At 41.7% G+C, this 24,605-nt stretch overlaps 2 protein-coding genes across 2 annotated transcripts in view; one reads left to right on the top strand and one right to left on the bottom strand.

The window, feature by feature from the left end:
- The window catches only part of LOC308092614 (uncharacterized protein), a 297,349-nt gene that overhangs the window by 182,910 nt on the left and 89,834 nt on the right, over window positions 1-24,605 (top strand). The gene's annotated exons all lie outside the window — the stretch shown is intronic.
- LOC308092618 (uncharacterized protein) lies at window positions 13,706-18,282 on the bottom strand. The gene is made up of 5 exons (XM_080438628.1): window positions 18,196-18,282; window positions 16,571-16,699; window positions 16,014-16,096; window positions 15,275-15,475; window positions 13,706-14,135 (listed from the first exon to the last, which is right to left on the bottom strand). The coding sequence occupies exons 2-4, from the start codon at window positions 16,638-16,640 to the stop codon at window positions 15,293-15,295; spliced, it is 336 nt and encodes a 111-aa protein (XP_080294754.1). The 5' UTR covers window positions 16,641-16,699; window positions 18,196-18,282; the 3' UTR covers window positions 13,706-14,135; window positions 15,275-15,292.

Raw genomic sequence — 24,605 nt, forward strand, 5'->3', positions numbered from 1 at the left:
TGACAGCTTGCAGTGATTTAACACCTTACTAAGACAGGTTGTTTTTTTCCTTTAATTTGTCACCCGTCTGTATATACTGTACTGCATATACAAACTACAGTATAATGTCGCTGGAGCGGGGAAACTTTGTACGTTGTATGTCCAAAACTGTTACCTTTCAGGAAAAACCTGTGTTCCACTAGTTATTATTTAGTCACAAACTCTGGTAATACTTTTCATTGGTTAAATATTTATAAAGCCCACAGACAGACAAAAGTACAGTATGCTGCTCATTGTCCTTCCCCATTCTTCATACTTATCTGCAACCCCCCACCACACACACACACAACCACATAAAAAACACACCATAATAACAATGCTGTGCTTTGTATGTGTTTTGTATATAATAATGATAATGATCAATAATGATGAGTATACACAAATACAAACAAAATATACAAGCCACATGCCATTCCACCTATAAACACAAACCACTCATGACATATCTCAGCTTAGGCTCAGATAATCAATAGTCTGTGGAGAGAGGTTGGAGATAAAGTGATCATTTCTCTAAAGCTACCGCAATGACCTATTACTTCCACTTCTCATCCTACAGCGATCGGTACTGTGTATGTGTGTGTGTGTGTGTGTGTGTGTGTGTGTGTGTGTGTGTGTGTGTGTGTGTGTGTGTGTGTGTGTGTGTGTGTGTGTCATTGTGGCTTGACGCCATGAGTATTCCTAGTCCATAACTCATCAGCAGACACCACATGCACAAGTCTTGCAGTATTAATGTAGTGTATGCTTTCTAATGTTCTGAAACCTTGCCCTACAACATATAGTCTATAGTACTTTTAGACTATGGTCTCTCCTCAGCTTTTGTTCGGCCTCTGACTTAATGGGAATACAGTTCATTTGAGGTAAAGAGAGACACTTCATTAAGAGTCTGGACACAAAGTGCCTTCAGGAGAAGCAACATTTTACCACCAGTCACCCGACTAAATGGACATGACTCGTGAAAACAGTGAGTGGTGCATTACAACTGCCTTTTTACCACTAAGAGAAGCAGTGGAGTGGAAAACGCTTTACCCTTTGCACAAATCCTACTGACGTTTTCTGACAAGCATTCCCCAAGGACCAGAATCATGAAAAAGTGTTTATCTTGGAGGTGGCCTGTGATGTTGACCTGTCCCTTGAGGAGGCCTATTCATCCGAAGAAATGGGTTACAAAAGTTACTTGCTTGTTTTTCATATTTGGAAGCTTGAAAAATGTCCATAGACTGGTGATCAGGGGATTGTATAAGTCTAAAGGCGGTTACACACCGGCGAATGTGCGAATATACGCACAATTCGGACTCGTTCCGAATAATTAAAAGACGCTTTTTCGCTTCGCTTTTCCGCTTTTCCGCGCCATGTACGCTTGCATTGACTTTATAAGGTTTTTAAAAAAAGCGTATTATTCGCACGAAAAAATCGCCCCGGTGTGTAAGGACCTTTAGACAGAGCAATAGTTAGAGTTTAGTTTTAGTCTTAGCATACTTATTTAGACTCTGAATAAGTATAGTTTTAGTCTTAGCATACTTATTTAGACTCTGATAAGTATGCCAAGACTAAAACTAAACTCTAACTACTGCTTTGTAGACACACACCTGTGAATGCCTGTGTCGCTGTGTGTGGATACACACGTACCTTCGCCTCTATGTTAGCACACAAATCCCTTCGCCTGATAGCTAACAGAGAATAAGTATGCCACATCCCTGTCAGGGGCCATAGCCAGTGAAATAAGAGGTGTTATTTTGACCAGTGTTTTTGCTGCTTTCTAATGTACACCCAGCACTGGAATCAGGTAAGAAAAACAAAAAGGTCTATGGAACGTAGGGGGCAGTACATAACAAGTGAAAGCGTAAGTGAGTCATAGCGAAGCATAGCTCACTGCGACCTCTTACCCCTAACAGGCTGGGTGAAGGCTGAGAACTCACGCTGTCACCAGCCCTGCCTCTCTAGCACATGTTTACCAAAGAAATGTTCCACCGTCTTCTGGGATGAAATAATGAGGACAGTGGAGAGTTTGTGCCTCGCACAGAGCAGCTGTTTGGTATTGCAAATGCAGTCGAGCACGCATGTATGTTCTTGAGTAAAATGAGGAATGAACACCATTTCAAGTGAATGCTGTGAGCAGGGCTTATGACCTGAGATGCTGCAGGTCGTCTCACTATCTAATAAATCAGAAATGTCTTAAAATAATGTGTAGAAAATATATTTCTCCTCCTTGTTGTGACTGTAACACAAAGCACATACCGTAGTTGTTAGCATGATAAACGAGCCGAGTCATTGCCCATCCCGTCAAATCTAACATTTCTGTCTCATTTCCCGGCCTCCTGATGAGAAAAGCAATGTGTGTGCACACATGCCGGAGATATGGTGCAATTTATATACAAATCTCATTTCCAAAGCATAAATAATTTAAGAATGCTATTTACAGACAATTATTCCACAAATTTTCAGAACATTCACTTTACATCTTGCTCGATAAATTAGGCCTACTGCATGTGCACCTGCATGTGTGCACGCACACACACACACACACACGCATGCATGCATGCACCCACACCCCCATTGGGGTGTAAACATCTCAGAACATCAAACATTATGCCTGCAAATGTGCTGACACCACTACACAGCACTTTCCACACACACACACACACACACACACACACACACACACACACACACACACACACACACACACACACACACACACACACACACACACACACACACACACACACACACACACACACACAGAGAGCTTGCTTTCACTAAAATACCAGTCAGCAAGCCAGGATAATGAGATAGTGCCCACATTTCCATTTCCAAACCATTGCACCACCAGAATTTGGGACACAGCCCACAACATATCATTTCCCCTATCCCGCTTCTAGCTCTCCATCGCTCTCTCTCTAGCTCTCTATGCTTCTCTTTTCTTTATCGGTTTACCTCTGTCCCTGCATTTGTCTCTTCCCCTCTAACTCACTACTCCCTCCCTCTCTCTCTTATATACACATAGATTCATAAGCAAGTCTCTCTCTCTCTCTCTCTCTCTCTCTCTCTCTCTCTCTCTCTCTCTCTCTCTCTCTCTCTCTCTCTCTCTCTCTCTCTCTCTCTCTCTCTCTCTCTCTCTCTCTCTCTCTCTCTCTCTCTCTCTCTCTCTCTCTCATATCTCGGTCTTTCGTGAAGCAAGGGACGTTGTTAGTCGGCCGAGTAGTTATGGAAACATTGTTTCTCTTGGGGAGACTGGTTTAAAAAGCTCATGTTTGACATGGATGGTTTTGAAACACAGCAAGTCTATCTTAATAACAGATTCAAAGTGGTGTACAAAATATCTGCATCAATGCCTTGCTCAAAGCTTGGGAAAGAGCCTCTCCGCCAGATAGAGACAGCTGCAATAGCATTCCCTGTGGCGCTTTGAGGTAAAACATGTACACGCACACACAGTTCCCATAGGTGTATGGGAGAAAGTAATTAGAGGGAATAATTCTGCAGAGCATCACCTCTCATCTCTCCGTCAGTGATGTCATTACCCGCAGCCAATGGTAATTACCTGTCGCCCTGGTGGAATTACGGGACATTATAATGTGCAAGAGTGTGTGCACTCTCCTGTGTTTCAGCCCCTCGGACCAAATGTCCTCATGTGGATAGATAGAGGAAGCAGATCCCCCGAAAGTGATGATGGCTCCATTTCTGATTCACGCTTGGGGCTTAAGTGTAAGCGTTAAGGTAAGGTTACAGTTAGGGTTGGTGGGACTGCTCACCTATAAATATAAATTAGTTGGCTGAGCAGTCAGTCTCTCTCTCCTCCCTAGGTTACTTGGTTTGTTGGTTTGTTTGTTTGGTTTGATTTACTTTTCTTAAAGAGTCATGTGTGGTTTCCACATTCTGTTCTTCCTTTGAGCTGGGTCGTGACAGAGTGAGTGAGTGTGTGTGCTTGCGTGCACACACACACAGAGAGAGAGAGAGAGAGAGAGAGAGAGAGAGAGAGAGAGAGAGAGAGAGAGAGAGAGAGAGAGAGAGAGAGAGAGAGAGAGAGAGAGAGCTTGAATGAATGCATGCCTGCAGGAAGGCGGTAAGATGCATACAGTATGAAGCCAACTTGGTTCGTTTGGAAAACTAATATAATCAGACACTCTTTTTTTTCCTTTCTCATGAAGATGCCCAGACTTCTCTCCCTCTTCAGTTAAAGCTACAGCATGCATTTGTCATTACCCTCCCAGGCTGAGAAAATGACCCATCAATGTGAGAAAGTACACGATTCCCTTCCGGGGTCCATTTCTTAACACTGAGCCAAAATCTTTATCTCTATGACACTAGCTGCCCAAAGAAGCCTACAGCTATTATTTGAAGGGGGAAGGGCAGAGATAGTTTGCAATCTATTACAATAATGATCACCACAGCATTATTCAGTTCTGTGGCAATGAAAGGACATGAGCCAGATGTGCTGCTTCACATTAGTGAGTGGATGTCATTTGCCTATTCATATTAATTACCAAGTTGCATATGTCGTCACATGTTGTGCTTTATGAATAAATAATCAATGTACTTAAGGAGGATATAAAAAGGTAACGAAGAGATAATAAAACAACTGATATACAGCCCAAGCTCACAGTACACGTAACAAAGATCCCAAAGATAGAGCAAACAGTTTTCATAATCATAATTTAAACTTTAGTTGGAACCCTGCTGCTAGGTTTTCAGGGTTTTTGTTTTCTTCTGTTTTGTTATTTATTTGTTATTTGTTTGCATTTACAGACAAGCAGAAACTCTTTTCCCTATTTCCTCCCATCGCCCCCTCCAGCCCCTCCTGCCCTTTTGTTAGTCAGGATAAAAAGAATAAGACAGAGGAACATGTAGAGAATGGGTAAGAGATAAACAAGCAAAGCTGAGAGAGACAGAAAAAGGTACAAAAAAGACAGACACATAAAAGCACACAGTCCCATTTCCCCCAAATTTTACAAGAAGATGTGATTGATGGCAATTTTAAGGAGGACAACAGAAATTCATGGTAATTGCTTTTTAATTAGCTTCCTTTAAGCAAGGAACAGTGAAGTTTGTGAACTGTTAAAGAGAACTTTTCAAATGACACAAAATATGAAAATGTAATAAATGTAATAGATTGTATGGAGTATATGCTGTATACATCTGTGTGTATGTGTGTGTGTGTGTGTGTGTGTGTGTGTGTGTGTGTGTGTGTGTGTGTGTGTGTGTGTGTGTGTGTGTGTGTGTGTGTGTGTGTGTGTGTGTGTGTGTGTGTGTGTGTGTGTGTGCATGGATTAAAGCAAAATAAAATCTCACGACTGATCTCAATGTGTCTGTGATGCACTGAGAGCTTGTAGATCAGCTATTTTAGCTGTGCAACATACTTCTATAGAAGACATGCTGGCTTCTATGGAATCAAAATGACTGAAATCAGTCATGGCGACTGAGAACTTTAATCCATGTGTGTGTGTGTGTGTGTGTGGGGGTGTGTGTGTGTGTGTGTGTGTGTGTGTGTGTGTGTGTGTGTGTGTGTGTGTATGTGTGTGTGTGGGGGTGTGTGTGCGTGTGTGTGTGTGTGTGTGTGTGTGTGTGTGTGTGTGTGTGTGTGTGTGTGTGTGTGTGTGTGCAAATGTACTGTATATAAAGTGTGGATTGTGATTGTGCTTGTGTCCACCATGTGTGAAGCTGTGTGGTATTAAAGAAAGTGGATGACGATGAAACAACGTGCCAATGTACATTGGTAAAGTCTAAGGGCTTTAGGGCAGAGCATAATATAGTCCAAATGCAATAAAATGGAACTCATTCCACTATGTTCCTGTAAATGGTGCATTTCTATAGCATCTTTATCCACAGTGCTTTACAATGTGCAACTAGTATTCACCCAGTCACACACTGACAGTGGACAAAACCATGCAATGCACCAACCTTGACCCATACATTGTAGCAGCAATGAAACAATAAAATAAAAACATATATTAATAATAAGACAGCAAGACATGAACCCCTGTTCGATGTCTTGTTCAAGGACACTTCGACATGCGGCCGGGAGGAGCTGGCGATTGAACCGAACCTTCTGTACTTACAGGACCATCATTATTATTAATATATGTTGTTGTTGTTTTTCCTGCTATGTATGAGGAACCAGAACAAAATAATTTCACTCTCATGTACTAAAAATAAAGACACCTTGACATGTTGATCCTTGGCTTACCTGGTAAGAGCACACATCAATAAGGCTGTGGTTTTCCCCGCGGCTGGCCCGGGCTTGAATACGACCAGAGGCTCCTTGCTGAATGTCATCTCCCCTCCGTCTCCCACCGTTGCTGTCTCTCTGTTCACAGTCTCTATCCAAATAAAGCAGAAATGACAAAATTAAATACAATGCAGTTACAATGCATGGTTTGAATTGTCGTTATTAGCCTGTCCAATCAGAAGTGCAATTACAAAGAATTCCAATCACAACTGGCATTTCAAAACCGTCCATCGGAGTATAGCAGGTGATTCTAGCACTTTATAAACTTCTTCCGATCTTCCGGTGGGGCACACTCAAGACAATCAAGTTGCATAGTGTTCTGTCACTATGAACGTCAAATCTCTCTTTCAAAAAAAAAAAAAGCTATTAACTCTTTGACTGCCAGAGTATTTTCATAAAGTACTCCCCCAGTGCCAGCAATTTTCGTGTTTTTTTATTTTTATATTTTGAATTTTTCTCATGAAAATAATTTAAGGGGACATAATGTAAAGACCCAGCACAAATCCGCCACTAGAGTGCAGCACATGACTGCTTGATCAAGTCGTTGGGTCTCTCTCAGCCTTCTTGGTAGATTAGACAAGGAAAAACATGAAAACGGAAGTGACGTCGTCCCAGATTGTTTTGATCGCCAAAATGCCGTCGTGATACACGACGGCGATGACTGATCGTCACCCAGACCATAGATTATAGAAGAGAAACTGTCCGTTTGTCCGTCATACCGTGTGAAAGACCGTTTATTTACCTATTTTGGACGAAAATGACTGGGGAAAAGAATCAAAAACCGGAAACGGAATCCAGGTCATGAAACCGGATGCAGATGTCCGTGAAGTAAGTGGAACTCGAGAATAACATTGAATATTAAGCAGCATAGCGCAATCAGAGATTAAACAATGAACGCGCGTCCAGCGCGTCGAGCGCGTCGACGGCCAACTGGACAAAGTAGCACTTGACGCGTTATCGCGTCGTCCGCAGTCAAAGAGTTAAAATACGCGATCTAGCGCGTTTTAAGCTGACTTTTTTTTCGAAAGGCCCACACTGCCAAGGACGACTTTTGCGACTTTTTGTGTTTTTTGCTGTTTCTACTAGTGACCATTTCATCCCCAGATGCACGCAGAACCAGGCGATCACGTGATCCCAAGGTTTACTGCTCCATTCACTTCCTGGTTAATGTATCGTGTGTGTGTGTGTGTGTGTGACACACACACACACACACACACACACACACACACACACACACACACACACACACGGCACTTTGTTAATCTTGTAAACATCCTCATTAATACAACCCAGAGGACGACAGAGACCATGACACAAAGATGGGGAGGGGGGGGGGGGTTTCGAAAGAGAGGAAAGAAATGGGAGTATTGAGAGACTGAGAGCAAGTGACAAAGATGGAGAGTAAGTGAGAGAAAGAGGCAGAGGGAAAGAGAGGGATAGAGCGAGGGAGAAAGAAAGTGGGAGGAGAGGATGCAGATGAAAGTGAGTCAATTAGTGCCCAGTATAATGCAGCTATCTTTCCCACTATGCTAATGCAGCATGCTAATCCCTTCTCTCATAGGCTGATGCTGGAACAATTAGCAAGGCAACAAGAACCCTGTATCTGTGTCTGATATTGGGATTTGACATTGTGCAGTATGTGTGTCCTCTCTCTGCGTGAACAACATATGGATGTGTAGACCTATGTAGACTATAAGCCAGGCTTTGATACTGTATGTCACATAGAGGAAGATCAGAACAATCTCTAACCCATTTACACCAGTAAATTACTTCCCTCCTCTGTGCTGTGTAATCAGTGAGTCATACCCAGAAAAACTGTTATCTGTCTTCATGTAGTTCATTACTGCAATGTCCAATCATGCTGGCATTTGGTTTGTTTTAATTACAAAGTAATCTGTAAACTAGAAAGGTGAGCTCAGAAGAGCACAAATCTCTGCCAGGAGGCATGCCCTACCTCTTTCGATCTTTCTGTAAGTCTGGGGAACACAGACTTACAGAAGTCTGCACAACCCTAAAGCATCCCCACAATGTATATGAAAAGGCCCAAGGCAATGGGAGGAAGCTATATAATAAAGGACTGTCATCATATCAGGCTACGAGACAAATCTTTGGACAGCTACAAACCGCAAAGTAGTGTGGCATGCCGTCATCACTAGGATAAGATTCATGACATAATAATGTTATACCCTAAGGCAAATTCCTAGTCCAGACTAGGGATGGGGATCTGATGTTATTGAAACCCGAAAATCAATAAGGTAAAAAATAAATCAAGGCAGTAAAAAGGTAGCCGCTGGAACCATTTTAATATGCAGGCTTCCTCTGTCGGCCCCTTTGAGGGTGGGCTTGGGGTAAGAGTCAGACACCATTCTAATCAGAGCAGACATTGAACCAGATGGTGGTTTTTCAAAGGCCCCAGTGAAGAGATGACTCCCACGCATCAAACCTGGACGCATGACTTCGAAAGCAGGATCTGAAGGACATGGGGGAACAGAGGAGGCGAGTCCCTCAAGGACAGGTTCTGAGGAGAGGCAGCAATGCAAGCAGTATGGATGGATGGCACCTTTCTTTACAATGTGCTGCTTTCTAAAGTGTCTGCATACTTGGAGATGTCATTTTGTGTTTCTGGAGGTGAGACCTACAATATGTCAATGCAGTGTTCTTTTGTTCTGTCAGTATTTATTGTCTCCGCCAGGCCGATAGGCATGGCGAGAGAGTATGTTTTACCCCCCGTCCGTCCGTCCGTGTGTGTGTGTGTGTCCGTCCTTCTGTCTGCGAGCAGCTAATCTCCGCCACCGTTGGCCCGGTCGCTGTGAAACTGCGCACACACACTCCTTGGATTTCAGAGCAGAACCTCTGCCCCACATTTTTCAGATCAGCCTGTCATAGCGCCACCATGAGGCAGACTTTTGCAAAACACATTTTTTGCTATTACTCCTACAGATTTTGTCCAAAAACCACGCAAATCGGTACACAATATCTCTATAGCCATGTGATCAACACGGATCTGTCTGATTTTCCATATTCCATCATGATTGGCAAAAATTGGCTTCTTAAGTTTACAGGATTGGTACATTATGAACAAAATGCCTCAAATCATGAACGCAGCATGCGATTTCCGTGAAATTTTCCACAGAGATTCCCACTTGGCCCAGGAAGAAATGCCACCCTTTTCACCTTGGCCTGTTCTAGCGCCACCAGCAGGTCTAATTTAGCAAACCACATTTTTGGAACAAAATGCCTCAAATCATGAATGCAGTGTCCGATTGTCGTGCAAGGCCTAAGAAGAAATGGCACCCTTTTCACATTGGCCTATTATAGCCAGTGGTGGAAATGGCCTGGATTCGCTTTGGGAACCCTACTAGTCACACATGCAGATTTTTTTTGCGGTTCTGGGCGGATTGGGTCCGTTTTTTTCGCGGTTCTGGGCGGATTGGGTCCGTTTTTTTTCCAGTTTTTGGTTTCTTTATTTTGGTTTTAGGGTTAGGATTAGGAGTTAGGTTAGGGTTATGTTATTTAATTCATATTTTTGCATGATTTTGCCAATTTATTATCACAAAAAACAATTTCTGCCTAATAAAATATTCAAACAAAATGGGTTTATACTAATGTATTTTGTGGATTATATTAGACAACAACTAGACCGTTTCTCAGCATAGGCATATTAGCCATATAAAGTGTATATTAGCCTATAAAAATTACTAGTTACTTGCAAATAGTAAATGAGCATTCATTTTAATGTTGTCAAAATATTCCACGATCAGTGTTGCCAGATTCTGTGAGAGAAACAAGCGACGAGGTCTATGAAAACAAGCCCAAAAGAAGCGACCAGTTTCACCACTTGAGCCCTATTAAATCAGCTATTTTCAAAAATAATCTTGAAAGCAAGCCCAAATAAGCAACTACAATTCAGAAACAAGACAAAAGAAAAGCAACCAGCAACTGAATATTTACAAGCGACTTTACAGGAAAACAAGCCTAAAGTCGCTTATAGTAATCAGACATGGCAACACTTAGCAGGCTCAGCGCACCACAGGACTTACTTGATAACTTTTCATTGCAGAGCAAACATTCAGGACATCCATCTGAAGTGGCAATGAAAGCAAATGCCTCTGTCCACGGACTGTTAAATCCTGTTTTCCTCAGCTATCTTTCCTTTTGCCTAAATTAGAATCCATAGCGTAGCAGTGAACCACACATCCACCGGTTTGTTTACATGGCTGGCTGGCGCCGTGCCGAAACGTGTGTCGCAGGCTATGGGTACAGCAGCCACACATGTCCGTAAAGCGTCCGTCAAGTTGCCGTACGGACGCCGGAAGTCCCATCCACTCCCATGTTAAGTTTAAAACCGGAAGTACCGTTCCGTTTTTTTTTTTACATGGGAGTGGACGGGGCTACCGTCACGTAGCGTACCGTTGCACGCCGTTGTACGGACATGTGTGGCTATGATGTAATTCTTAGTTGACAGAATTGTTGAAACTTAATATTTATTCTACACATTTTTACAACATTGGAAAACGTAAGAATGTTTGTGTCACGTTTGGCCTCATACAGCAACCATAAATTAAAAATGTTATGTGAAAAAAAAAAAAAAGATATATAAAAAAAAAAAAAAAAAAGTTGGACGCTCTGAAGAGCGTTCCCACACGTGTTCACAGCGTTCCCCCGCAACGGTTGCTATGGGAACGCCGTTCCCAAGCGTGCAACGCCATTTCCACCACTGATTATAGCAGAGATGCTGCTAGCCCTGCGTCCTGCGTCTCTGACGCACATTTTTAATAAAGGACGCATTAAACCAACCATCACAGCGTCCACGGGACGCATACAACCAAAGCGAGCCGCTAGCCACGCAGCCGTGCTCCAAACCGAGCCACGCAGTTGTGCACCACACCGAGCCGCGAGCCGCGCCCAAAGCGAGCCGCAAGCCGCGCACCAAACCGAACCGCGAGCCGTGCACCAAACTGAGCCGCGATCCGCGCAGCAAAGTGAGCCGCAAGCCGCGCACCAAACCGAACCGCGAGCCGTGCACCAAACCGAGCCGCGATCCGCGCAGCAAAGTGAGCCGCGAGCCGCGCACCAAAGCGACCCGCGAGCGCACACCAAACCGCGAGCAGCAAAGTGAGCCGCGAGCCGCGCACCAAACCGACCCGCGAGCCGAAACACCGACGCGCGACACGTCGTTTTCAGATCGTTATTTTCGGTGCGACACAAGCATAAATCATTTGAAGGGAATCCCACTTTTTAAGAAGAAAACAATAAGAAAAAAATACTGCCGCAAACATCTACTTTTCTTAAACAAATATCTCTGCTCCGTTTACATTCTCTTCCACAAAGTGTTGTTGTTCTTTAGTTCCTATCTATCTCTGCTCCTATGAAGTGTACATTATCTTTTTCATATTATTATTATGAACTTTATATTGTAGTTTGTACCCTGTATTCTGAGTTTGTGACTACAACAAGTAGCAAAATAGAATGTACATTAGGACAGTGGTTCTCAACCTGTGGGTCAGGACCCCCAGGGGGCTCCCCACATGATTTGGGGGGGGGGGTCCCCAGATGACAGTGAAGTCACTTAAGGACTTTTAAGATATTTTTAATACCTCAAGAAAGAAAAGAAAAAAGACTATTACTGCATCCAAACTAATCAACAAACTATACTATAAATACGGTCAAAATTGTGAAATAATATAAGAAAGAGGCGATCTACAAGCAAGGCGTTGTGAGCTTGTAGATTAAAAAAAAAAAAACGACCTTGTAGATCTGCTATTTTGACTATGTATCTGTGGAACTGAGTTAAACTAAATTAAATGCCTCAACTCCTAATTCCAAGCGCTTCTCAGGGTGGGGGGTCCCCAGTTCAAATATGATTATTTTGGGGGGTCGCTGCCTGAAAAGATTGAGATCCACTGCATTAGGATATAATGTACACAGTCACACACACATAGAAGATATGGAGATTGGAGATCAAAGAAAACGATAGAAGGGGGGGGGGAGACGTGTAATTGGGGACCCATAAAATGTTTCTGGGACCCATTTGAATGACCACCTGTGGGTCCCGGGACCCATTACATTGAAAACCTAGCAACATCACTGATTATAGCGCCACCAGGAGGCCATAATAACCTACCTGACCTGGCGGAGACTTGTGCTCCGAGGAGCACTTTTTCTAGTTGCCTATTCATTCACTCTTGATGTGGTCAACAAAGGGGGGAAAAAAGGAAATCTAGTGTGCACACACATACAGTAAGCAGCCCTCAGAAAGAACTTGGGTGGCGCAGTGGTTAAGTCCCTGCCCACCAACCACGGAGGTTGTGGGTTCGAATCCACCGTGGTGCATACGGCTTTGATGGGCGTCTATGCGAACACAATTTACCCGTGTTCGGGGGTGGGAAGCCGGGTGGGGAGCCTATAGGGCAGTGAAAGGAACAGCTCCTTCTTACCTCCGGTCTATGGTCGATGCCTACACCCCTGCCCGACCACTTCGGTCTGCCACCTCGGGGCGACTGATTGCCTCGTGACTCAAGGGTCCTTCTGGCCGATCCACACGGTCACGACTTTTTTCTGTTCTGGCCCCACAGTTAGTTGGGTCATCTGTGGCACTTCCGTGACCGTGGAGAGCGAAGGTCCGTTTCTCAATGGATTTGTCATCTAGGAGGGTTATTAAACAAATTTAGCCGGGGTGTATTTTTAAAAGGGGCGGGGGAAATTTGTGAGAGACCAAAATCCAAAATGGCTGCAGTGAAAATTAACTTTTTAATGGTTTGACCTACAAAGATGCACAATACATGGTTTCAGAGCTTATTTTGGTCAAGGATACATATTTGGTGTTTATATAATGATTTCCCTGCTGAAAAAACCAGCTTAGACCAGCCTAAGCTGGACCAGCTGGTTTTAGCTGGTCTTGGTGGTTGACCACCTTAAGGTGTGTTTTGGACGTCCAAAACACACCTTAAGCTGGTCTTGGTGGTTGACCAGCTTAAGGTGGTAGGTTTTGCTGGTTTAAACTGGTAGCTGGTTTAAGCTGGTAGCTGGTATTTTTGATGGTTTAGCTGGTTTAAGCTGGTAGCTGGTATTTATGATGGTTTAGCTGGTTTAAGCTGGTAGCTGGTATTTTTGATGGTTTAAGCTGGTAGCTGGTATTTTTGATGGTTTAGCTGGTTTAAGCTGGTAGCTGGTATTTATGATGGTTTAGCTGGTTTAAGCTGGTAGCTGGTATTTATGATGGTTTAGCTGGTAGCTGGTTTAAGCTGGTTTAAGCTGCTATCTGGTATTTATGTGTATTCAGGTGTATTCTGGATATGCAGTGACCAACTTTGCTGGAGAGGATGCATGATCATGGTGAATTTCAGCCAGGTGCCCACAGCACGTGGTATATTTAAAAAACAGTAGCCTACAGTAGCCTATATAAAAGTGAGCAAAATCCACAAAGTCATAAATAATCATGTATCAATTTCATACATAACAATAATTTATTAAACACTTATAAAAAACCCTCAAAAACAACATTTAAATAACAAATAAATGTATAAATAAACACATAAATACATGAACTTCAACCTGAGGAACACACTAACACACACACAGTGTTCAAATGACTGGAAAAGAGTGAGAGAATATGAAAAATCGGACAGATCCGTCTTGATTACATGACTATGGAGATACTGTATACCGATGTGTGTGATGTTTGGAAAACATCTGTAAAGTTGCAGCCAAAAATGTGTCTTGCAAAAATCGGCCTGCTGGTGGCGCTATAAAGCATTACCCCCCCCTACACAGACACACAATTTCTTGTCCTTTCTATTGATGTCCTGGCCATGGTCCATGGCCTTCCTCTTTGTGAGAATGTTCTGCCCCTGCAGCCACCAATGGAAACAGTCTGAAAGAAAACAAACAAGAACCCCCAACAATAAAACAAATATAATTAGCAATATACTGCATGGGGTGAGTCAATTTGATGTTTTGAGAAAAACTTAAAGTAACTTAAACTTCACCCATTTTCAACCTTATCTTCATATAACTAACTGATCCTCGCTAATGTTCATTATACAATGGCACCATTTCTGTCTACTCGTTCTGCCACTCATTGGTGGAATGTGGACAGTTCAGAAACCTGCCTACCAGTGACATCACCAATGGAGATTCCAAGCTAATAGAAACTACAGTGTGTCTCTACCTGGAAAGTTTGCATGCAGAAGTAGAAGCCATTGTTCTTGCATTAATAATGAACAAATAAAGTTGTTCTAAATGACCAAACCTGCCTACCGATGATGTCAAAGGTAGGCAGGTTTCTAAACTGTCCACGACCTATCAACGAAACACAGAGTGAGTAGACATAAATGGTGCCATCTTAAAATGTGTATTAGTGAGGACCAATTATATGAAGATGAGTTGAAAATGGGGTGAAGTGTTTTTTTAACCCCGTGTTTCAGTTCAGTTAGAAAACATGCATTTGAATGAAAAAGGTGGGTGGACAGTGGGCAGGCAATAAGTCAGATGGCTACAATGGACAACAACAATTTGGGGGAAAAAGCTACCCCTGCCACACATGCATGTAGGGCTGCCACTACCAATTATTCTACTTGCGATTATTCTATTGATTACTTTTTTGATCTACAAGCTCACAACACGTCCAACGAGTTGCAAGCTTGTAGATCGGCATTTCTTTAAGCCATAAAATCGATTTTATTACAATAGAGTATTTTCTTTTATGATTGATTAATAAGCTTAATATAATCTCTTTTCCAGAAGGTGACATTCCCGTTTCCCGATCAGTTTTTCATAGCTTCATTTGATTTGCTCGGCAGCAGATATAAATTGGAAACAACCAACATCTCCATATGTGTTTCTGGTTGAAACAGTATGCTGCTGAGACAACCAAATGAAGGTATGAAAAACTGAACAGGTAACGCTAACGGGAATTCCACCTTCTGGAAAAGAGAACTACAGTCATGCACAGAGCAGATTGAATTATGAGATCAAGTCATAATGAACCCCCCCACCCCACAGTAAACATACCTCTTCTGAGTCCTGCGGTCAGGGGGGTTTGGCCTCCCCCTTGCTAGTGGGGCATTCTTTGTAAGGCTCCTGCATGGTCTTCAGGGTTGTTGTCCCCCAAATGGCAACAGCAAGCTCCTTCATGAACAGGGAGTCCTTGGTGTTTGCTGCCACCATCTTCCAGATCTCCTTTTCGAGCCACACACCAGAGCCAATCTGGACCTGAAACAGAAGAAAACAACACATGTTTTAGAAATTAAAAAACATTTTACCATGACATTTCAGACTCATTTTTGACAAAAGCAGGCCCACTTCAAACAGAATTTACTGTAAAGAAATTACATTTTCAAGGACCCCCAAATGTGGACCCATTTAGAAAAGAGTTGGTGCCATGGACCTCCAATAGAGAAGATGTTAATTGTTGGATTACATTTAGTACAGAATTCTACAACTGTCTATACTGTAGGTGGGGAGAGTTGAAGTAATTCTTATACAGTACATTGTCATTGGATTACATTCTAGCTGGTAAAATAGTAGTGAAATTAACCTTTTCCACCCGGCATCCCTATTTTGTTCATGCCATAGGCAAAACTGTTCAAAAAGAGTTCAAAAATAGCAAAACATAGCTGATCTACAAGCTCACGATGCATCATGACACGTTGCCTATTTTTGAAATGATAACTGTTTCTTATTTAGCTGGGGACACTGTGGAACCCCACTTTTAAGAACCACTGTCCTACACAGTATGTTTCTTCAATACCTTGTCACCGTTGCCGTCAAACATCCCAGGTGTCGATGCCAAATCGTCTGACTCGGGGGAAGAGGAAACAGAGGAAGTTGCAACTGAAAATGTAGAGAATCATATTTAAGCTCCTTTTGGCAGTATCACAGTACTTATATTGTACACATTGTCACCATTTTCCGTAGAACAGTATCACTGTCTAAACACACCTATGCTGTCACTGGTTTGCTTATCTGCAGCAGGGATGTCAGGCTTTGCTGCAGAGCTATATTGGGGCCCTTCCTCCAGTTTCTGTTTTGCAATCTCTAATTTGTTGCATCTTAAAGCATGAACAGGGTACGGAAAAATAAAAAATAAAAACTGAATTGATGTATGCCTTAGTAGGATACCAGTTTAATAATGAGCCTAGCATCTGTCCACTCCATTTAACATGCTTTCTATATAATGTTTTTTAACATTTGTGGTCAAGATCTAAGTAAAAAAGAACATGAGAACAAATAACCAACATATCGATATATACAAAAAGAGAAGAGCAAACTCATGCAACTGTTTCGTTAACATTAGTCATTGCTTACTTAGTTTTAAGATGCTGTAGGTCCAGCTCCAACTCTTTGGCCTTCTTCTGGGTATGACTGTACTTGACATTTCGTCGTGGATAGCTTGGGGAACAACAGCATCTCCACCGTATTCAGACGAGTCAGAGTCTAAAGGTAGTGCAAGTAATATATTTTGGATAAAACAAGATGTTTTTTGTTAGAAAGTTAAAGTGGAATAAAATGTAATTTTATGCAACCTGTATCGTAGAGTATATTAATACAATATAACTTATACAATCTGTATGTTAGAGTATGTTAATACAAATAATACAATATAACTTATATAATTGGGGTGGTTGTATTTAGTCTCCCTGCTCTTCTATTGAGACATTTAGATAGTGTCAAAGGTCATGTCTCACCTAGACACAGGATCTGACATGAATTTTGATCTGATGGTCAAGATTCAATGTATCACCTGAGCAAGCAGGCAGGCTCTATTAGCTCAATGGTAAAAGGTTACAGCACTTGCTCAGGAAACCGGGTTCAAATCCGGGGTAGAAGAGGAAAGTTACATAGTGCAGCTTTAACCCATTAAGACCTGGGGCCGATTCTAAAAATGCTCTCTAAATCCTAAAAGTTTTTTGAACATAAAAGGAAAAAGATTTGAGGTACAAATGTTCACTTTAAAACATATATATTCAAAGATTTTCAAAAATAGCAGATCTACATGCTCATAGCGCGCCACTCGGTGTCGCGCTATGAGCTTGTAGATCTGCTATTTTTGAAGCCAAAGGTCTAGCCAAAGAAATCAAAACAATTACACAGATGCGTTCCTGGTCTAAATGGGTTAAAATTTTGTATGCCCACTTCTTTGTGTCATCACTTCCAATTGTAACTTATTTATCCTGTATCCTGTATGAGTTCTGATTGGTTAAATGGTATTCCTGGAAATGCATTTTCGGCTTACTAAAGAGGTGGAGAGTCTGGGAGACCCCTGTTACTGAACAAGCAATGATTACTTTAACATTTAACAAAACAATATCACTTTACCTTCAAACTGTTTTCTTCTCTTTGTGGGAGGGAGGGGGGGGGGGGGGCATAACACATAATGGTTCTCTCTGGGTTCCTTTTTCTCTTTCAGTAGGGCTGCAAACCATTCATTTTGGCCACTGCAGCCAAAGAAATGTGTAATAATAACACACACACACACACACACACACACACACACACACACACACACAGACAGACAGACAGACAGACAGACAAGGGAATCATTAATGTTCAGAGTTCACGGGATATTAAAACACTCTGTAGCTTCATCACTGAAAGCGTGTGTCCACACACACACACACACACACACACACACACACACACACACACACACACACGTCATATTCTGAATTTAGTTTTGAGCGGCACATAGGCAAGCAGTAGTGGCCTATAGTATAAATTATATTGTATATTCCCACTATAATTTATTGTAATTATTGTCATAATCCCTTTATCAAGACAAATTAAATAACTAAACAATGTGTAGAGTTGGGTCATGACATGAGTCACTTGTGATTGACTTCGAACACAGCAGCCTACGCACTTAATTATCAATACAGTAATAGTAGGCTAAAACGCCTACATAAATAGTATTTCTGTGTGTCAACACTCACCTAAAATGTCCGCCGCTTCTTCTTCTTTCTTTTATCTTCTCTGAAGCCGGTTTATAATTATTTTTGATGAATCCAAAGCAACGCAATAAACTTTCTACTGAAGTGAGAGCTGCAGCCTGCAGGCAGCTCGACTCAGATAGCATTCATTCTCCCCGCGTATCGCGAGCGGTAGTTCAAGGGTCACGAGCCTGCTGAGACAGTGTTGCCAGATTTTGTGAGAGAAATAAGCAGCCAGGTCTGTGAAAAAAATTAAGCCCAAAAGAAGCGACATTTAAACCTATTTGAAAATAGCCGATCTACAAGCTCACAGTGCGTCGCATTTGCAACACATTGTGAGCTTGTAGATCTGCTATTTTCAAAAATAATAAGTGAAATATTTCACTAATATTTACAAGCAACTTTACAGAAAAACAAGCCCAAAGTCACTTATAATAAGCAGATATGGCAACACTGCTCAGGGCCCATAAAGGGCCCGCTTCTCTGTAAAAACAGATGTACAAGCTCACAACACGTCAAATTGCGACAAGATGTAGATCTGTAGATCTGTTCATTTTGGTAACCATAGCAAAAAAAAGTGTTATTTAGAATCAAACTAGCATATTATTTGCCAATTGCGAAATTAAGTAAATAAGTTTGGATGAATGTTGTTATGATAATAATAATACATTATTATTATTATTATTATTATTATTATTATTATTATTATTATTATTATTATTATTATTAAATATAATATTTATGTCACATCACAAGAAAAGGACAAGAAATGTAAAGTAAAATACAATGCAATACAATACAATACAATACAATACAATACAATACAATACAATACAATACAATAAAATATACTGTATATACTGGGGGGGGGGGCAATTGTAACAGAAGAAAATCTTCACAGTCTAATGGCAGGTATGATGTCTCCCCGGGATCCAAACTAGTTAAAATAGTAGATCTGCAAGCTCACAACGCTTGTAGATCTGCTATTTTCACTGCATGCTTTTTTTTATTAATTGATGGAATTTCTTAGATTTTGTATTTATTTGTTTTTTTATTGATGAAGATTTTAGATTTTTGGGTGGGAAATGTTTTGAAATAATATAGTAATATATTTTTGTAGGAAACAAAAAAAGGGATCTTTCCTCGTGATGTGTACATGACCCACAAATGGGCCCCGACCCACTGTTTTGGGAAACACACACGTGATCTAACCCAGTGGTCCTCAACCCTTTCAGGCCGCAACGTCCCAAAATAATCATATTTGAACTGGGGACCCCCCACCCTTAAAGCACTTGGAATGTAGGAGTTGATGCATTACGTTTAGTTTGACTCTATTGTGAAAATAGCAGATCTTCAAGCTCACAACGCCTCGCAAGGAAGGTGTTGTGAGCTTGTAGATCTGCTATTTTCAAAATGTTTTCTTATATTATTATTATTGTTAGACAATTTGGCCAATGTTTGACATTTTTTTATAGTATAGTTTGTTGATTACTTTTGATGCAGTAATGGTGTTTTTTTTTTTAGGTACTAAAAAGGTCTTAAAGGTCCTTAAATTATCACTTCACTGTCATCTGGGGACTGGGACCACCCCCAAATCACGTGGGGACCTCCCTGGGAGTCCCGATCCACATGTTGGATCGGGATCTAACCAAACTTGACCAGCTGCTAAGCTGGTCTTTGCTGGTCTGTCCAGTGTCCAGCCATCTGACCAGCTAAGTCTAGCTGGTAAGCTGGTCTTTGCTGGGAAGTCCACCCATTTGACCAGCAAAGACCAGCTACCAGCTTGGCTTTGCTGGTCAGTCCAGCCAGCCAGCTGGCTGACCAGCAAAGACCAGCAGAATCCAGCTTAGTGACCAGCTAACCAACTACACTGGCAAACCAGCCTGACCAGCCTGACCAGCTTGTCCAGCCTGGTATGCCATCTAAACCAGCTTAAGACCAGCTAAGACCAGCTAAGACCAGCTAAAACCAGCTAAAACCAGCAACCACCATAAGCTGGTCTGTGCTGTTTTTTTCAGCAGGGTTGACCTATTGTTGACCTTCAAATGCAAGATGGCTGCCAATTATGAGCTCCATAAGGTTTTTCTTTTAAAATAGAACAGAGCCTTCTTATTAGGCTCTAATGAAAGCTCTGCTCATGATGAGTTGAATAATATACAGTATAAGTACACAGAAGTAATCTCTGAGGTCAATAAAGTCAATGTTTGTGTGTAAACAATAGTTACTGATTAGCAGTTTCCCATTAAATAGTGTCACCTGATAGTGTAGCCTACTGAGAATATGGTGTCCAGTTCATCCCATCACATTTTCATAATGAACCAAAAATAAATTAGCACTATAGCCTAACATAAAATAGTATTATGTATGCAAAGCTAGAAAGGTTAGTTGCTTGAGGTGAATTTAAAGTTCAACTCATTTGTCACCCTTATTTTGTAGTATTGCTCCCAGTGTTTCCTGTCTGTCTAGTTACTTTTACCTGCCTTGTCTAACCAGTCTTGTGATTTTGTCAGTGTTTCCACCTGTGTCCTCCTAGTCCCCCAGCCTATCCCAGTGTTGATTGTCTGTTGAGTTCACCTGTGTCCTGTTAATCCCTGTCTATTTAAGCACTGTGTTCTTGTTGGTCTGTAGACCTTTGTCATGTGAGGTTGTTAGTCATTGTTCTTTGTGCTCAAGAATCTTGGACATTAGAGTGTCTGCCATTCCAGAGCCCTTGAATCGCTTGTAGATGGCATAGATGTAGGACATCAGCTGGTGGAAAGGTACGAGAATTGGGCGGATGTCGTTGAACATTTCTGGATTCTCCGCCTTGAGCTGAGTGAGCGTCTTGTAGATGCAGGTCACCAACAAGAAAGGAGAATGTTTCACCATTATGTCATTCACCACTGACTTGCTTGTAGGTTCATTGTATGTTGTGTGGTAATAAGGCTTGCTCTTGTTGGGTGGTGGATGACAGCAGGACTGGGCACCACTGTATCCTGGAACTTGCTGCTCTTCAGGTGGTGGTCTTGTGCCATGATTGTCTACACGAGACAGTGCATGTATCACAGAGCGAGCACACTGCGAAGCTGACCCATCCACTGGTGGATCTACCCTGGGATCAAGCAGGTGGCTCACTCTTGCTACCAGGGGGGCATCTGTACTGGCAAACCTTTGTCAGTTCTGCACTTTAGCTGTGCAGAGATTTCCTTCTTCTAGGTGAGCGTTTCAGCAGTCTCTTCGCCTGGTTTCTTTTCATAGCTCTCTGGCTGCATGTACATGACATTTGTTCGATGGACTACTGTAGAGTCACCTGTCATAGTGTCAATCTTGAAGTCGTCATTGTCGATGATCACGATAGCTGGCTTGCTGTCTGCGATCTCCTGTGGGCAGGTTGCTGATGCCTCCACATCCATCAGAGCCCAATGGTCATAGAGGAGCAGTGTATCTGCATAGCTGATGCAGACACCGCTCTTGTGCAGAGTGTCTACCAGATCTTTACTCCTTGTCACGCCATGGACATTTACGCCCAGGTTGATAGCAGAGATCCTTAGTGTGCTCGCTCTGTAAAACATGCACTGTCTCGTGTAGACAATCATGGCACAAGACCACTACCTGAAGAGCAGCGAGTTCCAGGATACAGTGGTGCCCAGTCCTGCTGTCATCCACCACCCAACAAGAGCAAGCCTTATTACCACACAACATACAATGAACCTTCAAGCAGTGGTGAATGACATCATGAATAATATTCCATTCTCCTTTCTTGTTGGTGACCTGCATCTACAAGACGCTCACTCAGCTCAAGGCGGAGAATCCAGAAATGTTCAAGGTGCCAGCTGATGTCCTACATCTATGCCATCTACAAGCGATTCAAGGGCTCTGGAATGGCAGACACTCTGGTTACAGCAGGGGTAGTAGTGGAGGGGTTGGTGGACCAAGCACTACGAGGAAAGCACTACAGACGGGGTGTGAGGGTGTGCGGTGCATCCTGCTCTGGAGAGAGGTTCTTATCCAAAATCAAATGTCCAAGATTATTGTGCACAAAGAACAAGGACTAACAACCTCACATGACAAAGGTCTACAGACTAACATAATGGTTCTCTCTGGGTTCCTTTTTCTCTTTCAGTAGGGCTGCAAACCATTCATTTTGGCCACTGCAGCCAAAGAAATGTGTAATAATAACACACACACACACACACACACACACACACACACACACACACACACACACACACACACACACACAGACAGACAGACAGACAGACAGACAAGGGAATCATTAATGTTCAGAGTTCACGGGATATTAAAACACTCTGTAGCTTCATCACTGAAAGCGTGTGTCCACACACACACACACACACACACACACACACACACACACACACACACGTCATATTCTGAATTTAGTTTTGAGCGGCACATAGGCAAGCAGTAGTGGCCTATAGTATAAATTATATTGTATATTCCCACTATAATTTATTGTAATTATTGTCATAATCCCTTTATCAAGACAAATTAAATAACTAAACAATGTGTAGAGTTGGGTCATGACATGAGTCACTTGTGATTGACTTCGAACACAGCAGCCTACGCACTTAATTATCAATACAGTAATAGTAGGCTAAAACGCCTACATAAATAGTATTTCTGTGTGTCAACACTCACCTAAAATGTCCGCCGCTTCTTCTTCTTTCTTTTATCTTCTCTGAAGCCGGTTTATAATTATTTTTGATGAATCCAAAGCAACGCAATAAACTTTCTACTGAAGTGAGAGCTGCAGCCTGCAGGCAGCTCGACTCAGATAGCATTCATTCTCCCCGCGTATCGCGAGCGGTAGTTCAAGGGTCACGAGCCTGCTGAGACAGTGTTGCCAGATTTTGTGAGAGAAATAAGCAGCCAGGTCTGTGAAAAAAATTAAGCCCAAAAGAAGCGACATTTAAACCTATTTGAAAATAGCCGATCTACAAGCTCACAGTGCGTCGCATTTGCAACACATTGTGAGCTTGTAGATCTGCTATTTTCAAAAATAATAAGTGAAATATTTCACTAATATTTACAAGCAACTTTACAGAAAAACAAGCCCAAAGTCACTTATAATAAGCAGATATGGCAACACTGCTCAGGGCCCATAAAGGGCCCGCTTCTCTGTAAAAACAGATGTACAAGCTCACAACACGTCAAATTGCGACAAGATGTAGATCTGTAGATCTGTTCATTTTGGTAACCATAGCAAAAAAAAGTGTTATTTAGAATCAAACTAGCATATTATTTGCCAATTGCGAAATTAAGTAAATAAGTTTGGATGAATGTTGTTATGATAATAATAATACATTATTATTATTATTATTATTATTATTATTATTATTATTATTATTATTATTATTATTATTATTATTATTAAATATAATATTTATGTCACATCACAAGAAAAGGACAAGAAATGTAAAGTAAAATACAATGCAATACAATACAATACAATACAATACAATACAATACAATACAATAAAATATACTGTATATACTGGGGGGGGGGGCAATTGTAACAGAAGAAAATCTTCACAGTCTAATGGCAGGTATGATGTCTCCCCGGGATCCAAACTAGTTAAAATAGTAGATCTGCAAGCTCACAACGCTTGTAGATCTGCTATTTTCACTGCATGCTTTTTTTTATTAATTGATGGAATTTCTTAGATTTTGTATTTATTTGTTTTTTTATTGATGAAGATTTTAGATTTTTGGGTGGGAAATGTTTTGAAATAATATAGTAATATATTTTTGTAGGAAACAAAAAAAGGGATCTTTCCTCGTGATGTGTACATGACCCACAAATGGGCCCCGACCCACTGTTTTGGGAAACACACACGTGATCTAACCCAGTGGTCCTCAACCCTTTCAGGCCGCAACGTCCCAAAATAATCATATTTGAACTGGGGACCCCCCACCCTTAAAGCACTTGGAATGTAGGAGTTGATGCATTACGTTTAGTTTGACTCTATTGTGAAAATAGCAGATCTTCAAGCTCACAACGCCTCGCAAGGAAGGTGTTGTGAGCTTGTAGATCTGCTATTTTCAAAATGTTTTCTTATATTATTATTATTGTTAGACAATTTGGCCAATGTTTGACATTTTTTTATAGTATAGTTTGTTGATTACTTTTGATGCAGTAATGGTGTTTTTTTTTTTAGGTACTAAAAAGGTCTTAAAGGTCCTTAAATTATCACTTCACTGTCATCTGGGGACTGGGACCACCCCCAAATCACGTGGGGACCTCCCTGGGAGTCCCGATCCACATGTTGGATCGGGATCTAACCAAACTTGACCAGCTGCTAAGCTGGTCTTTGCTGGTCTGTCCAGTGTCCAGCCATCTGACCAGCTAAGTCTAGCTGGTAAGCTGGTCTTTGCTGGGAAGTCCACCCATTTGACCAGCAAAGACCAGC

Source organism: Gymnoscopelus braueri (genome assembly GCF_963280865.1).
Source record: "Gymnoscopelus braueri genome assembly, chromosome: 9".
Taxonomy (NCBI): domain Eukaryota; kingdom Metazoa; phylum Chordata; class Actinopteri; order Myctophiformes; family Myctophidae; genus Gymnoscopelus; species Gymnoscopelus braueri.